The 15,083-nt window shown below is 54.4% G+C and overlaps 1 protein-coding gene and 1 long non-coding RNA gene across 2 annotated transcripts; both read left to right on the top strand.

Annotated features, from left to right (window-relative positions):
* The first annotated feature begins 8,422 nt into the window (after positions 1–8,422).
* Positions 8,423–8,989, top strand: LOC135307611 (uncharacterized). The gene is made up of 3 exons (XR_010368321.1): positions 8,423–8,538; positions 8,626–8,727; positions 8,888–8,989. It is a non-coding gene; the product is annotated as an uncharacterized LOC135307611 (long non-coding RNA).
* Positions 8,990–9,810: 821 nt separating this feature from the next.
* LOC135308288 (uncharacterized) lies at positions 9,811–12,715 on the top strand. The gene is made up of 8 exons (XM_064433227.1): positions 9,811–9,888; positions 9,976–10,077; positions 10,506–10,622; positions 10,942–11,013; positions 11,102–11,173; positions 11,261–11,362; positions 11,821–11,928; positions 12,585–12,715. The coding sequence occupies exons 2-8, from the start codon at positions 10,014–10,016 to the stop codon at positions 12,713–12,715; spliced, it is 666 nt and encodes a 221-aa protein (XP_064289297.1). The 5' UTR covers positions 9,811–9,888; positions 9,976–10,013.
* The last annotated feature ends 2,368 nt before the right edge of the window (positions 12,716–15,083 follow it).

The following is a 15,083-nucleotide window of genomic DNA, read 5'->3' as shown; positions in this document are numbered from 1 at the left end:
GGAGTTATCTCTGAGTCATGTGGCAAGACATTGATGGGCCCATTAACAGGAGATAAGGAAGAAACAATGCCCCTCCTGGTTTCAGCAGCTCTTGAGGATGGCATTAGAATACATCTTTACACTGCAACCCAGGACAAGCGGTCACCCCAGTGTCCAGGTGGCAGCAGCAGCAAAGCCCACCCAGCACCAGCACTGACTGAGCTCCATGCCCAGGAGGAGCCGTGGATGCTCACGGTGTGGGCAGGCAGAAGCCAGGCCGGGGCTGCTGTTGAAATGGAGGTTTTGGGGGGTTCAATTAAGTTAGCAATATGGACTAAGCATTTATATTTTACATTGTAGAATTATGTGTTGAATTTTAACCTTTTACTTAAGAAACCTCTGCCAAGGTACAAAGGGCATAGGAAAATGCAAATTTCTGAAGCTTCTTGCTATGAAGGACAATACCAGTGTCATAAATAGGGCAGGAGATCTTTCTCCTTTTTAATGCCTTTATTAAAAAAATTCAGCTCAGGTTGTGGGAAACGACAGGTCGCCCGCACCCCCGCTGCTCCCAGGAGTGGCACGGAGGAGGAGGATGATGCAGCTGTGTCCGCTGGTATGCAGGCAGAGCTGGGGCTTCCGTCCTCGAGGGAGTAGTGGGAATTCCGCTTCTTTGGTCTAACATTCCAGGTCCTCTTCCTAGCTGACATCCTTTCAGGTTAGGGTGAGGAGTAAAAAGGATCTTAGCAGATACTAAGGATTAAGTTCCTCAACTTTAGACATTACTTAGGATTCATAAATCCATGTTGGCGTCTTGTTTTTAGGGGTTTTTTCCTGGAAAATTGCAAACTGTGGTGAAATGCATTCTCATCTGCATACTAGCTCTGATGTCACCTCCCCCTGCTACCTGCAGGCTCTGGGGAAGCAGCAGGGGGACAATTGCGCTTGATTTCTAACCACTGACAGGTAATTGAAGAAAAACTATTAACAAGAGGTGATTGCTACATGAAGCTATCAACAACAAATAGTCAACATTTCAACTCTCAGCAACTGGCCCAACCTGTTTAACTTTGCAGCCTTAAAAAAAATGGATAATTTGTTGGGGAGAACACCCCAGGTGTGGAGACACGAGGCTTGACTCCATTTCAGAAGGCTGATTTATTATATATTCTATTAAAATACTACGTTAAAACTATACTAAAAGAACAGAGAGGAAAAAATGACCAGAAGGCTACAAAGAAGAAGAATAGAATGGAATGCATAACAAAAATCTTGTGACTGCTCACAGGCTCAACACAGTTGGCTGTGATTGGTCATCAAGTGAAAACAATCCACATGGACCAATGGAAGATGCACCTGTTGCATTCCACAGCAGCAGATAGTTATTGTTTACATTTCTTTCCTGAGGCCCTCAGCTCCTCAGGAGGGGAAAAATCCTAGAAAAGGATTTTTAATAAAATATCATAGCTACAGATGAGTGTTTTACTCATAACACCAGGAGAAGACCAGGGAATGCAAGAAGCCTAGACTAAGGAGCTCCTCTGTCTCCAAGCTGATCCAAACCAACAGACCTACTCAGATAAGCACCAGGGGACCACAGTGCACGCACAAAGGAGAAAAGTTCAAAAGTTCAGTCATGAGCAAGACCACAGCCTTCGGCCTCAGAGACCACCAAAGACCCCAGTGTGACCACCACAGGAAACAACGCGTGCCCAGAAGGGCGTGGATCTAATCGCCATGTGAGGGGAGGACAGGCGGGGCCAGGGGTTGAATGTGCATGAAGAGATTGTGTAATGTATTGCATATGGAACATGTTTGTGAACAAAGATGTGGCTCGGACCAGGGCTCGGGGCACAAGTTTTCACAAGAGCCATCTGGCTTGTGCCAGGCCCTGACACGCATACCCACTTCACAACTACATCAGGTTGTGGAGTGCCGCTATAGGACATGAAATAAAACAACACAGACATGCATCTCTCCAAGGTAAAAAAGGGGGCAGTTGAATTTCTGACTCCAAAATTTACAGATTTCCAAAAGTGAGAGTGGATTGGAGGGTGAAAGTGCCACCTCTCCAATGACACTGGACAAAGCAACAGTCCATCAAATTTCTCCTCTTGCAGAAAAGAATGCATAACAATACGTTATTTGCATAAAGTGCGTGAGAAAGTTTGCTACAAGAATGTAAACATCAGAAGGCTTAGAAGAACTTGTCCTAGGGTGAGGTTATGATGCTTGCATCCCCAGTCGTGTGTTCTGTTAATGCTGGATATTACGTACTGTGCCTTCACGACTGGCCCTGAAGAGCAAGGTTTGTTTTGGTTTGTTATCAGCCTGCTCCCCCACGGCTGGCAGTTCAGACAGACGGCGCAGTTCATAGTGCAGCTTTTGCTTTTTGCTTTGCTTTCTGTTGCTTGCTTTGCTCTTGCTTCTGCTCTGCTCCCGCTTTGCTTTTGCTTTTTGGCTTCTGCTTGTTAGTTTAGCTAAGCAGTCCCAATTTTTCCCTGGACTGTTTTTCCTTTCCCTTTTTCGAACCACTCACACCTGCTCCGGACTGGGACCTGGGAAACACCGAGAGTTTGCATCCTGTGGCTGCAGCAGCTATCCCCAGCGCCGGAGGGAGCGACAGCAGAGCCACCACTGCCAGGAAAGACTTTCTGAATTTGTCATCCTTTTCAGATGGGTGAAAGCATTGTCATCTGGTATTGTTCATTTTGTGTGCTGGGGGTGTTTTGCCTGTCAAATAAACAGGTTCTTTCCACTTCTCTCCAAGGAATCCTTCCCGACCTGCTGGGGGGAAGGGGCCATGTGGGGTTGCTTTCTGGGGGGGCCCCTTTGGAGGTTTTCTCCCAGATTTACCCTAATCCAGGACAGAACATTAAAAACCAGGGCGACAGTGGAGTCTCTTTATTCTGCAGATCGCTTCACTGTGACCAGCGGTGGGGCCCCGAGGGGATGGGGCAGCCCATGCTGAGCGACCCTGGGCTGAGGGACATTTCCTTCCGTGGGATCATCTGGGCCCAGACCTCCTCCAGTGCCATGGCCAGGAAAAGAGGGAAGCCATCAAGAGCATCTCCAGGGACACAGCCTGACCGGCAATGTCAGCAGGCAAAACAAAGCTCCTCCCTAATTAACACACACTTGATAGGACCTAATTGATGGGCCATCACCAATGCAGGGTGCTGCACAGGGTCTGCTGCTCTCAGCCAGGGCCAGAAGGAAGGGAAGGGAAGGGAAGGGAAGGGAAGGGAAGGGAAGGGAAGGGAAGGGAAGGGAAGGGAAGGGAAGGGAAGGGAAGGGAAGGGAAGGGAAGGGAAGGGAAGGGAAGGGAAGGGAAGGGAAGGGAAGGGAAGGGAAGGGAAGGGAAGGGAAGGGAAGGGAAGGGAAGGGAAGGGAAGGGAAGGGAAGGGAAGGGAAGGGAAGGGAAGGGAAGGGAAGGGAAGGGAAGGGAAGGGAAGGGAAGGGAAGGGAAGGGAAGGGAAGGGAAGGGAAGGGAAGGGAAGGGAAGGGAAGGGAAGGGAAGGGAAGGGAAGGGAAGGGAAGGGAAGGGAAGGGAAGGGAAGGGAAGGGAAGGGAAGGGAAGGGAAGGGAAGGGAAGGGAAGGGCTGTGTGGCCTCAGGGTCCGACAGGGCTGGTGAGCAGCCCCAGAGACACAACAACCCAGCTGCAACCAGACTTTATTTCCAGGTCAAAACACTCGGCATAGCTGGCCTGGACTTCCCTGTAGGGCACGTGGGGGCTTTGGAGTCCCCCTAAGCTGCACGAGGGGGTGGGGTCCCTCGTGGCACACCTAGGGATATTTTAAGTTTCCTCTGAGGCATGGAGGCCACTGGGGTCCCCTTCAAGTCGTGCAAGGGATTTGGAATCCTGTGTGAGGCATGCAGAGGGTTTGGGATCTCTCCCAAGGTGTGCAGGGTGCTGGGATCTCTCCTGAGGCACATGTCACGGTTCTGGGGTCTCATTTCACATGTAGAAAGGGCTGTGGACTCTCGTAAGCGTGCAGGTGCTTTGTGTCCCTCCTGCTGCACGCAGTGGGGCTGGAGTGTCTGCTGAGGCACGCAGGGGACGGGGACCTCCAGCAGTCCCTCCCGGGCCCATGCGGCTCGGGGCTGCCGCGGCCCAGGGCCAGCTGCCGTGCCGGGATGGCAGTGGCGAGGCACCGAGGTGGAGCTGCCGGGCCGGGTCACGCTGCATCGGCACGGCACGGGCGGTGCTGAGCGCCGGGCAGGCGGCACCGCCAGCCCAGGGGCCACAGCCTTGGCCCTGCCTCTTTTGGGGCCGGGCACAGACAGCCCCGCGGGATGGGCACCGCTCAGCGCCCGAGGGGACGGAACAGATGCCAGAGGAGCCCCAGGAGCCCTGGACAGGGCCCTGGCGTTGCCCGCCCGGCTCCCCCGGGCCTGTGGCCATCCCGGGCAGCAGGGGCTCACTCTGGGCCGTGCTCTCTCCGGCCAGCGGGGCTCTGGGCCAGCACGCGGCTCCTGCCACTGCCCTGAGAATGCTGAGGGGCTTTCGGGGCAGAACTGAACTTGACAGGGACAGAATTCATAGGAGACTTGTTTTGGCCTTTTACAAGGTTAACTGAGAAACAACTTAAAATCCCCGGCTAAATCGTCTGCTTTAACGTGTGGGGATTCCTTCAAGACCCTTCCTAACTCCCGTGGTGCCGGGCCGGGCCGCGTCCCAGCGAGCACCAACACCCAGCAGCTCGATGGATGCAGCACGGCTGGCACCAGGGAAACGAGTCAGTATCCCTACAGCTGCCCGCTCTGCCTGCAGGGCTGTCACACAACAGCAATGTTCCAGAAGGAACAGGCATTTTTACATCCTCACGACCGTGTGATCTTTGGTCCTGGTGGTGGATCAGAGAGAAAAGCCAAATGTGACAGACTAAACTTGACTGTCGGAGAGGGATGCCTCAGCAGAGGGTCTGGGGACCTGTGGTGCCAGCCAGTGGCCTGGCACTCGGACACAGCAGGAAGACCCCAGACTATCACACTTCACCTGGGAAGGTAGAAAAGCTCAAGGGTTCTTTGTTCAAGGTCCCCCAGAGGCACCAGCTGAAGCTGCCACAGTTCCACCTTGATAAAATTGTTTAAAAAGATTCAGAGGTCTGACACTCTGCTGTGGAGGACATTCCACATGTTATATTTGCCAAATTTTCCAATCAAAAAAACCAAAAAAACAAACCCAAACAAAATTAAATAAAACAGCAATTTTAATTATGTAACTTAATATATATACAATTGAATAAACTCGAAACACTGACTATATAATTTGGTTTAAATTACGAATAATTTGGTCCTGATAATAGCGTATAAGCAAAACTAACCATGCGGGGTATGCATGGGGTACGGGTGCAGGGCTTTTGGACCCCTATCACCTCACGGACTAGCTTGTGAAGACAAAATTCCCCTTTTTATGCTGTATGTCATTACCATCTCCTCCCATTTTTGATTCGTCACACTTGTATCACCGCCCTCATCATCACCTTTACCACTCATGCTCCACACTTCTTTAAGTAAGTTGTACCACTCTTTGGGGATCTTCTTTGAGGAAGGCCTCTCCTCTTCCTCCATGTCCTGTAGTTCATCTTTTGAATTACACATGCACATCAAGCTGGTACTGTATAAACCAATATTGAGTTCTAACATTAAAGCAGTGAATCTCATATAATCAACATTTGCCTGGTGTCCAACCAAATTCTCCTCTCTTCCAACTAAATTCAGTCATTGTTATCTCTTGCTTCTTCCTGTTCTGAACAGCTGCAGGAGAACGGTGGGGAGAGGGATAACCCCTCCTCTCCCTTTCTTGCTTGGCATTACACCTTTAACTGTTTTATTATTTCCAAATATTAATTACTGTATCAGTATTGATTACTCTTTCAATTTTGTCAGCATGAATCATACCTATTTACCACACACAGTTCTCATCTTTTGGGCATTTAGGAGCTTTTCATTTTGCTTTGCACCCAAGAAAAATATACCCCCAAATGTGCACAAATAACTCCTTTAGCATGTCCTCCTTTTCAGCTGGCTTTTCCATTGTTCTCTGCTATCCTGTCCTCATCTTTCCACAATTCCTGTGTCTATTCAAGTCCAGCCTGGCACAGTGCACACATTTGCTTTAGTTCTGTAGTGATTTATGGCCAGCCATCCTGCCAACCACACCCATTTCAATGTTGCAACAACCTAACTCTGGGCTGCAGTATGTGAATCACACTCTGCTGTGTGAGATGGCAGAGCACCAGAGCAGGCACTGAAGAAGGGGCATTCGGTACATTAGTGAAGTGAGTGCTGGAACCTGGGCTAGCTCTTACAACTCCGGCACTACGGCAGGAGTCGGGAACTGCCTCGCTATGGGGATTTACCAGAGGCAGAGCCTTTAGTGCCACTTGCTCTCCAGTGCCAGACACAAGCCACGACAGGAACGAAGCACAGGAGAAAGGAGGAGGCTCCCTGTCTTCAGGTTCTGCAAGGAACACCTTAGTCCAGGTGAAGAGAACGGGATGAAAAGCCCCTAGCTGTACTGCCCAAGGGGTTTTGTACACATACAAGTCATGGGGTGGATGCAAACAATGAACCAATAGGGAATCCTCAGGAGAGGAGTGAGGGGATTACATCAAGTGTCTGGGGCCAGTTGGGGTAGGAGGGTGGAGAGGATGGGTCACAAGGGCCAGTGGGGCTCCCAGGAGTAGGGGAATGCCAAAGGGGAGTTGCAGTCAGGGATTGGCCCAAAGGTTGGGGAACCAAGGGGCTGGGTTGCCTTGAGAGGCAGGGAAAGAGCTGGAACAAGGGGTGGGGAAGGACACGAGGGACAGTTTGGAGGGAGGGTAAAACCCACAGGTAAACCAACTCAGGAAAAAAATGGGGGCACAACAGAGCCCTTAAACAACACTTAAAATGAAATCAATAAAATAAATTTGAACTGCAACAATCAAGAGCATCTTGAGGGACGCAGCCTGACCAGCAATGTCAGCAGGCAAAAGAAAGGTTTTGCTGAGCAATGGCCCTTTGATGAAGCAAAACATTTACAATCAGGGCAGTCCATTCATGCAGACGGGCACACACTCTGGGGGTACAGCTGAGGCCATGAGGTCACAGCAGGGCTCTGGGGTCACAGCAGGCTGAGCTCTCAGCAGGCCCTGAGGTCACAGAGGTGCCAGAGGTGCCAGAGCCCCGTGGTTGCACAGCAGCACAAGGACCCAGCAGTCAGTCCCTGAGCACAACTGTTGCGGCAGCAGCGGCGGTGGCAGCAGCGGTGCTGACGTTGGGACAGCGGTGTCGGGACAGCGGTGGCAGCAAGAGCTGCGGGACTGGCGGAGGACAAGGCACCATGGCCCTTGCTCTGCGCCTCCTACTCCTGCTGCTCCTGGCCGTGGCCCTGCCTGCCAGGGCTGCCCAGGCTGCTCCGCTGCAAGCGCGGCGAGCAGGTGAGCCGGCAGCCTGGCTGCCCTATCCCGGGACAGCGCTCCCTGCTCCCTGGGAAGCGCTGGGGATGGTTTTGCCCCGGGCTTTAGGGAGGGTTTCCTCTGTGGGAGGGAGAGAGACCCCACGGGCCCTGGGCTACTCCAGCTACCCCTCCAGAGATGTTGCAAAGGGCCTGCAAAGAGGTTGGAGAGTGACCAGGAGCCAGCCCAGAGCTCCCCAGGCCCCTGTGCAGCTTTGGCCATGTCCATTCACATCTGGCTCCCACAGCCTTACCCAACACCCCTGCATTGCCCAGTTCCCTGTGGCAGAAGGGGATCCTAGCACACCATGGAAATGGTTCTGATCTCTGCTCCCTTCTAGACTGGAATAGTGACATGGGTTTTCAGGAAGTCCTGATGAAGGATGGTTTGAAGTTCCTTGAGGATGCTGGAGGCAAGTTTTCACTCTGCCTTTCCTGAGTGAATAATCAGGATTAATGCAACAAAAGCTCACTTACAAACCATTTCCCTTAACATAATCTTAAGGTTGAAAGAATCTGGAAACCTTGCCCTGCTCCCTTCTGGAGCCCTGAGGGCTCCCACAGGATCACTGTCATTGGGAGGAAGGAGCATTTAGCTTTCAATCTTCCTCCCGTGTGCAATGCCAGGGGGTCCTTCTGTGTGCTCTGTGCAGCCACAGAGAAGAGCAGAGAGGGAAGGGGCCGGGCCGGGCCCAGGGCTGTGCCCCGGGGCTGAGCCTTGTGGGCAGCCTGAGGATCTCCTGCAGTGCCACAGGAGCTCTTCTGTCCTGCCTTTCTTTGCAGCTGAACCTGCCGGTGAAGGCCCCACATCCAGGACTGAGGCTCTGGGAGATGCTGAGGGTAGGTCAAGGCCTTTCCCCTGGGAGAGCTGCCAGCTCAGAGCCCAAAGCTGGGCCAGGGAGGCAGCGCTGCAGGTGCCAGCACAGAACCATGCACGTGTGTGCCCTCGCCCTGCACGATCCCCTCACCGCTGCTGCGGCTCAGTGGTGCCCGTGCAGATCAGCAGAGATGGCAGAAGCTTCTGTGGCTGTTGAGTTACAGGTGTGTCTACAGGGAGGAGATTCATACGTACATTGGTGGTTATTGCCAACAAGACCAGTTTGCATAGCAGGGGTGAGTAGTGTGTCCCTGCTGACCTCACAAGTTGAGCACTGGTTTTGTGAGATGCATTCCTGGGAAATGGAAATATTTTTCTCCAAGTTCCTCCGAAGAGGAAGATGCAAGACACAACAGAGAAGATATCCCTGGAACCATCCAAACAGATGAGGCAAGTGCTGAAGAAAATGCTGCAGGGAGGACAAGGTGGGTGCATTTGCCTCATGCTTCCCCTGGGACTCAGCAGCCGGGGGCTTTGGCTGCACATCTGAACGCATGGTTCCCGGCACAGCAGGATGGGATCCATGGCTCATTCCCAATGAGGAATGTTTCCATCTGATCCAGATGTCTCTTTTGCATTCTCCAGAAATCAAAGGAGAGCCTGCGGAGAAAGAAGCATTTCCTGGAGGAAGCAGTGGTTCCGTGCCAGCATCTGTTGAAGGAGGGGAGGCGATGCCAGGCACAGGCCCAGGAGGTAATTGCTGTGCCTCTGGGCCTGAGCCTTGCTGAGGCTTGAGCTGCCCTCTCTGCTGTTTGGCAGTGCGGGCACAGCCTGGACTAGAGCGGCACAGCCCAGGGGAATTATCCCGAGCAGGCTCAGGGCACTCGGGTACTGAGCAGTCCTGCTGGGGTCCCTCCATGGGAGACATGTCCTGAAACCTGGGAGTGACTGCACAGGGTGCACACGGTGGGGAAAGGACAGAGGGGGAGAGCAAGGCTCCAGTGTGTCCTGAGAGGGCCTGGCTGTTTGCCCTTGGGATCTGGGAGCTGTCCCAGCAGAAGGAGGACAGGAGGGACAGAGGGAGGGATGGATAACTGTGTCACTGCCTGCTGCAGTTTTCGCCAGGGTTTTAGAGAGGATTTCCTCTGTGTCTGAGGGAGAGAACCCCGGGACCCGGCGCTGCTCCCGCCACCCCTCCCAGGGATCTTGCTGAGGGCAGGGAAAGAGTGTGGAAAGTGACCAGGAGCCAGCCCAGAGCTCCCCAGGCCCCTGTGCACCTTTGGCCATGCCTATTCACATCTGGCTCCCACGGCCTTAGCCGACCCCCTGGCAGTGCACAGTTCCCTGTGGCAGAAGGGGATCCCAGCACACCCTGGAAAGTGTTCTCATCTGTGCTCCGTTCTAGATGAGGTTGCTGGGAAGGCTTCTCCATCAGCTTGGATGAAGAAAGTTTTGAAGCCCTTGGAGCCTCCTGCAGGTATGTTCTCAGTTTGCCACCAAGGAAGAATTGTAGACAAGCGGGCAGGAACCAGGTGACAGAAGCTGCTGTGGCTGTTGTGTTACAGATGTGTCTACAGGGAGGACTTCTCCAGCTTCTCCAGCTCCTACCTTGGATTTTGCACTCAAGCCCAGCTCCCATCACAGTGGTGAGTAGTGTGTCCCTGCTGAACCCACAGGCTGAGCCTTGCTTTTGTAGGATCCATTCCTGGGAAATGGAAATATTTTTCTCTAAGTTACTCCAACAGGGAAAGTCCAAGATACAACAGATAAGATGTCCCTGCAACCATCCAAACAGATGAGGCAAGAGCTGAAGGAACCCCTGCAGACAAGAGAAGGTGGGTGCATTTCCCTCATGCTTCCCCTGGGATTCAGCAGCCGGGGTCTTTGGCTGCACATCTGGACACGCCATGCCCGGCACAGCGGGAAGGGATCCATGGCAGCCTTGCTGCCCCGCTGCTGCTTTCACGCCCTGCAGGGCTGTTTCCCAGCCTGGCCTGGCTGCAGCTTCTGCCCAGCCTCTGCCGAAGGCATTTGGCATCAGCTGACAGTCAGCCCAAACTGTAACACACCCTGAGATCCCCCACTATATCCAGCCCTGCAGATTAGGAAGAGGGTGGCTGTTTGGAGGTGGAAGTGCTCACATCATGCCACTGGAATCTGGCCATTTTCCTGCTCCATAAATTTCACAAATATTACCTCTGATGCCACCGCCCAAGTGGGGAACAGCTCCATCTGATGCAGCTGTCTCCCTTCCTTTGTCAAGAGATGGACATAGAGCTTCAGTGGAAGGTGGCAATTCCTGAAGGAAGCACTCCATCTTCAATGCGAGCCCCTGCTGCAGGAAGGAAGGCGATGCCAGACACGGGCACAGGCACAGCAGGTAATTGCTGTGCCGGGCTCAGGCCTGGCCGGGGCTGTGTGGCAGCAGCTCTTCCCCCAGGGCCTGCCCTTGCCCGGCCCAGCAGCAGCCAAAGCTGGAGGCGCCTCAGCTTCCAGGCCTCTGGAGCTGGTTCAGAGCCCCGGGGAAACGGGACTGGTGCAGCAACGTCCCTGGCGCTGCAGCTGCTGCGGAGCTGGCCCTGAGTGCCCAGAGGCCCAAGGCACAGGATCAGCCCCGAGCAGGAGCCCTGCCTCCAGCCCAGGGCCAGAGCCAGCCCTGGCACACAATGGAAACAGTTCTCATCTTGGTTTGCTTCCAGACTGGGATGCTGGGACGGTTCCTCCATTAGCCTGGCGCTCTGAAGTTGTGAAGCCCTCTGGGCATTCTGCAGGTGTGTTCTCACTGTCCCACCAAGGTGTAATGTTTGACTGACTGGTAAGAACCAGGTGACAGAAGCTTCTGTGGCTGTTGTTTTACAGCCGTGTCTGCAGGGACAACTCCACCAACTCCTACCTTGGATGCTGCACATAAGCCCAGCTCCCATGGCAGGGGTGAGTAGTGTGTCCCTGCTGAACCCAAAGGCTGAGACCTGATTTTGTGGGATCCATTCCTGGGAAATGGAACTACTTTCTCTTAAGGTCCTCCACCAGAAGAGATCAAAGACATGGCAGAAAAGAAATTCCTGGACCCATTAGAAATCATGTGGCAAATGCTGAAGGAACGTCTGCAGAGAAGGCAAGGTGGGTGCATTTCCCTCATGCTTCCCCTGGGACTCAGCAGCCAGGGGCTTTGGCTGCACATCTGGACACGCCGTGCCCGGCACAGCAGGAAGGGATCCATGGCAGCCTCGATGCCCCGCTGCTGCTTTCACGCCCTGCAGGGCTGTTTCCCAGCCTGGCCTGGCTGCAGCTTCTGCCCAGCATCTGCAGGAAGGCATTTGGCATCAGCTGACTGGCAGCCCCAGTTGCACCACAGTCCATGCCCACCCTCAGATGCCCTGCAATTTCCTGGTGTCCAGGCAGATCAGATGTTGGGGCTGTTTGGGGAAGGAAGCAGCCTTGGGTTGTCCCAAAATCCTGGGTGTTTTCTGATCCTTATGCATTCCTTTCACAAGTGATGCCTCCTGAAATTGTCACCTTCCCCATTCCCAGTCAGGAATGTTTCCATCTGATCCATCTGTCTCTTTTGCATTCTCCAGAAATCAAAGGAGAGCCTGAGGAGAAAGAAGCATTTCCCGGAGGAAGCAGGGGCTCCATGCCAGCCTCTGCTACAGGAAGGGAGGCCATGCCAGGCACAGGCACAGGAGGTAATTGCTGTGCCTCTGGGCCTGAGCCCTGCTGAGGCTTGAGCTGCCCTCTCTGCTGCTTGGCAGTGCGGGCACAGCCTGGTCTAGAGCAGCACAGCCCAGGGGAATTATCCCGAGCAGGCTCAGGGCACTCGGGTACTGAGCAGTCCTGCTGGGGTCCCTCCATGGGAGACATGTCCTGAAACCTGGCAGCGACTGCACGGGGTGCCCACGGTGGGGAAAGGACAGAGGAGGAGAGGAAGGCTCCAGTGTGTCCTGAGAGGGCCTGGCTGATTGCCCTTGGGATCTGGGGGGTTTCCCCACAGAAGGAGGGCAGGAGGGACAGAAGGAGGTAGGGAGGCATAACTGTGGCACTGCCTGCTGCAGTTTGCCTCAGGGATTTAGGGAGGATTTCCTCTGTGTCTGAGGGAGAGAGCCCCAGGGCCTTGTGCTGCTCCAGCCACCCCTTCCTGGGATGTTGCTGAGGGCAGGGAAAGAGTGTGGAGAGTGACCAGGAGCCAGCCCAGATCTCCCCAGGCCCCTGTGCACCTTTGGCCATGTCTATTCACATCTGGCTCCCACGGCCTTAGCCGACCCCCTGGCAGTGCCCAGTTCCCTGTGGCAGAAGGGGATCCCAGCACACCCTGGAAAGTGTTCTCATCTGTGCTCCGTTCTAGATGAGGTTGCTGGGAAGGCTTCTCCATCAGCTTGGATGAATAAAGTTTTGAAGCCCTTGGAGCCTCCTGCAGGTATGTTCTCGGTGTGTCACCAAGGAAGAATTGTAGACAAGCGGGCAGGAAGCAGGTGACAGAAGCTTCTGTGGCTGTTGTGTTACAGATGTGTCTACAGGGAGGACTTCTCCAGCTTCTCCAGCTCCTACCTTGGATGCTATACGCAAGCCCAGCTCCCATCACAGTGGTGAGTAGTGTGTCCCTGCTGACCTCAAAGGCTGAGCCTTGCTTTTGTAGGATCCATTGCTGGGAAATGGAAATATTTTTCTCTAAGTTACTCCAACAGGGAAAGTCCAAGATACAACAGATAAGATGTCCCTGCAACCATCCAAAGAGATAAGGCTAGAGCTTAAGGAACCCCTGCAGACAAGAGAAGGTGGGTGCATTTGCCTCATGCTTCCCCTGGGACTCAGCAGCCGGGGGCTTTGGCTGCACATCTGGACACGCCGTGCCCGGCACAGCAGGAAGGGATCCATGGCAGCCTCGCTGCCCCGCTGCTGCTTTCACGCCCTGCAGGGCTGTTTCCCAGCCTGGCCTGGCTGCAGCTTCTGCCCAGCCTCTGCAGGAAGGCATTTGGCATCAGCTGACAGGCAGCCCAAACTGTAACACACCCTGAGATCCCCCACTATATCCAGTCCTGCAGATTAGGAAAAGGGTGGCTGTTTGGAGGTGGAAGTGCTCACATCATGCCACTGTAATCTGGCCATTTTCCTGCTCCATAAATTTCACAAATATTACCTCTGATGCCACCGCCCAAGTGGGGAACAGCTCCATCTGATGCAGCTGTCTCCCTTCCTTTGTCAAGAGATGGACATAGTGCTTCAGTGGAAGGTGGCATTTCTTGAAGGAAGCACTCCATCTTCGGTGCCAGCCCCTGCTGCCGGAAAGAAGGCAAAGCCAGACACGGGCACAGGCACAGCAGGTAATTGCTGTGCCGGGCTCAGCCCTGGCCGGGGCTGTGTGGCAGCAGCTCTTCCCCCAGGGCCTGCACTTGCCCGGCCCGGCAGCAGCCAAAGCTGGAGGCGCCTCGGCTTCCAGGCCTCTGGAGCTCGTCCAGAGCCCCGGGGAAACGGGACTGGTGCAGCAACGTCCCTGGCGCTGCAGCTGCTGCGGAGCTGGCCCTGAGTGCCCAGAGACCCAAGGCACAGGAGCAGCCCCGAGCGGGAGCCCTGCCGCCAGCCCAGGGCCAGAGCCAGCCCTAGCACACAATGGAAACAGTTCTCATCTTGGTTTGCTTCCAGACTGGGAGGCTGGGAAGGATTACCCATTAGCCTGGCGCTCTGAAGTTGTGAAGCCCTCTGGGCATTCTGCAGGTAGGTTCTCACTGTCCCACCAAGGCGTAATGTTTGACTGTCTGGTCAGGACCAGGTGACAGAAGCTTCTCTGGCTGTTGTGTTACAGGCGTGTCTGCAGGGACGACCTCACCAACTCCTACCTTGGATGCTGCACAAAAGCCCAGCTCCCATGGCAGGGGTGAGTAGTGTGTCCCTGCTGACCCCAAAGGCTGAGCCGTGCTTTTGGGAGATCCATTCCTGGGAAATGGAACTATTTTATCTTAAGGTCCTACGACAGGAGAGACCAAAGACATGGCAGGCAAGAAATTCCAGGACCCATTAGAAATCATGTGGCAAATGCTGAAGGAATGTCTGCAGAGAAGGCAAGGTGGGTGCATTTCCCTCATGCTTCCCCTGGGACTCAGCAGCCAGGAGCTTTGGCTGCACATCTGGACACGCCGTGCCCGGCACAGCGGGAAGGGATCCATGGCAGCCTCGCTGCCCCGCTGCTGCTTTCACGCCCTGCAGGGCTGTTTCCCAGCCTGGCCTGGCTGCAGCTTCTGCCCAGCCTCTGCAGGAAGGCATTTGGCATCAGCTGACAGACAGCCCCAGTTGCACCACATTCCATGCCCACCCTCAGATGCCCTGCAATTTCCTGGTGTCCAGGCAGATCAGATGTTGGGGCTGTTTGAGGAAGGAAGCAGCCTTAGGTTGTCCCAAACTCCTGGTTGTTTTCTGATCCTTATCCATTCCTTTCACAAGTGATGCCTCACCTTCCCCATTCCCAGTGAGGAATGTTTCCATCTGATCCAGCTGTCTCTTTTCCATTTTCCAGAAATGAAAGGAGAGCCTGTGCAGAAGGAAGCATTTCCCGGAGGAAGCAGTGGTTCCGTGCCAGCCTCGGCTGCAGGAAGGGAGGCCATGCCAGGCACAGGCCCAGGAGGTAATTGCTGTGCCTCTGGGCCTGAGCCCTGCTGAGGCTTGAGCTGCCCTCTCTGCTGCTTGGCAGTGCGGGCACAGCCTGGACTAGAGCGGCACAGCCCAGGGGAATTATCCCGAGCAGGCTCAGGGCACTCAGGTACTGAGCAGTCCTGCTGGGGTCCCTCCGTGGGAGACATGTCCTGAAACCTGGCAGTGACTGCACGGGGTGCCTACGGTGGGGAAAGGACAG

This window comes from Passer domesticus, chromosome 9, assembly GCF_036417665.1.
Source record: "Passer domesticus isolate bPasDom1 chromosome 9, bPasDom1.hap1, whole genome shotgun sequence".
NCBI classification, from domain to species: Eukaryota; Metazoa; Chordata; class Aves; order Passeriformes; family Passeridae; genus Passer; species Passer domesticus.
This window is presented reverse-complemented; position numbering and strand designations above follow the sequence as displayed.

What these genes read in the sequence shown, in the direction of transcription:
- LOC135308288 (XM_064433227.1), top strand. Translation starts at nt 10,014, where the DNA reads ATGTCCCTGCAACCATCCAAACAGATGAGGCAAGAGCTGAAGGAACCC. An exon ending in ACGTCTGCAGAGAAGGCAAG is followed by an intron (nt 11,363 to 11,820) that starts GTGGGTGCATTT and finishes TGCATTCTCCAG; the next exon opens with AAATCAAAGGAGAGCCTGAG. An exon ending in GCCAGGCACAGGCACAGGAG is followed by an intron (nt 11,929 to 12,584) that starts GTAATTGCTGTG and finishes GCTCCGTTCTAG; the next exon opens with ATGAGGTTGCTGGGAAGGCT.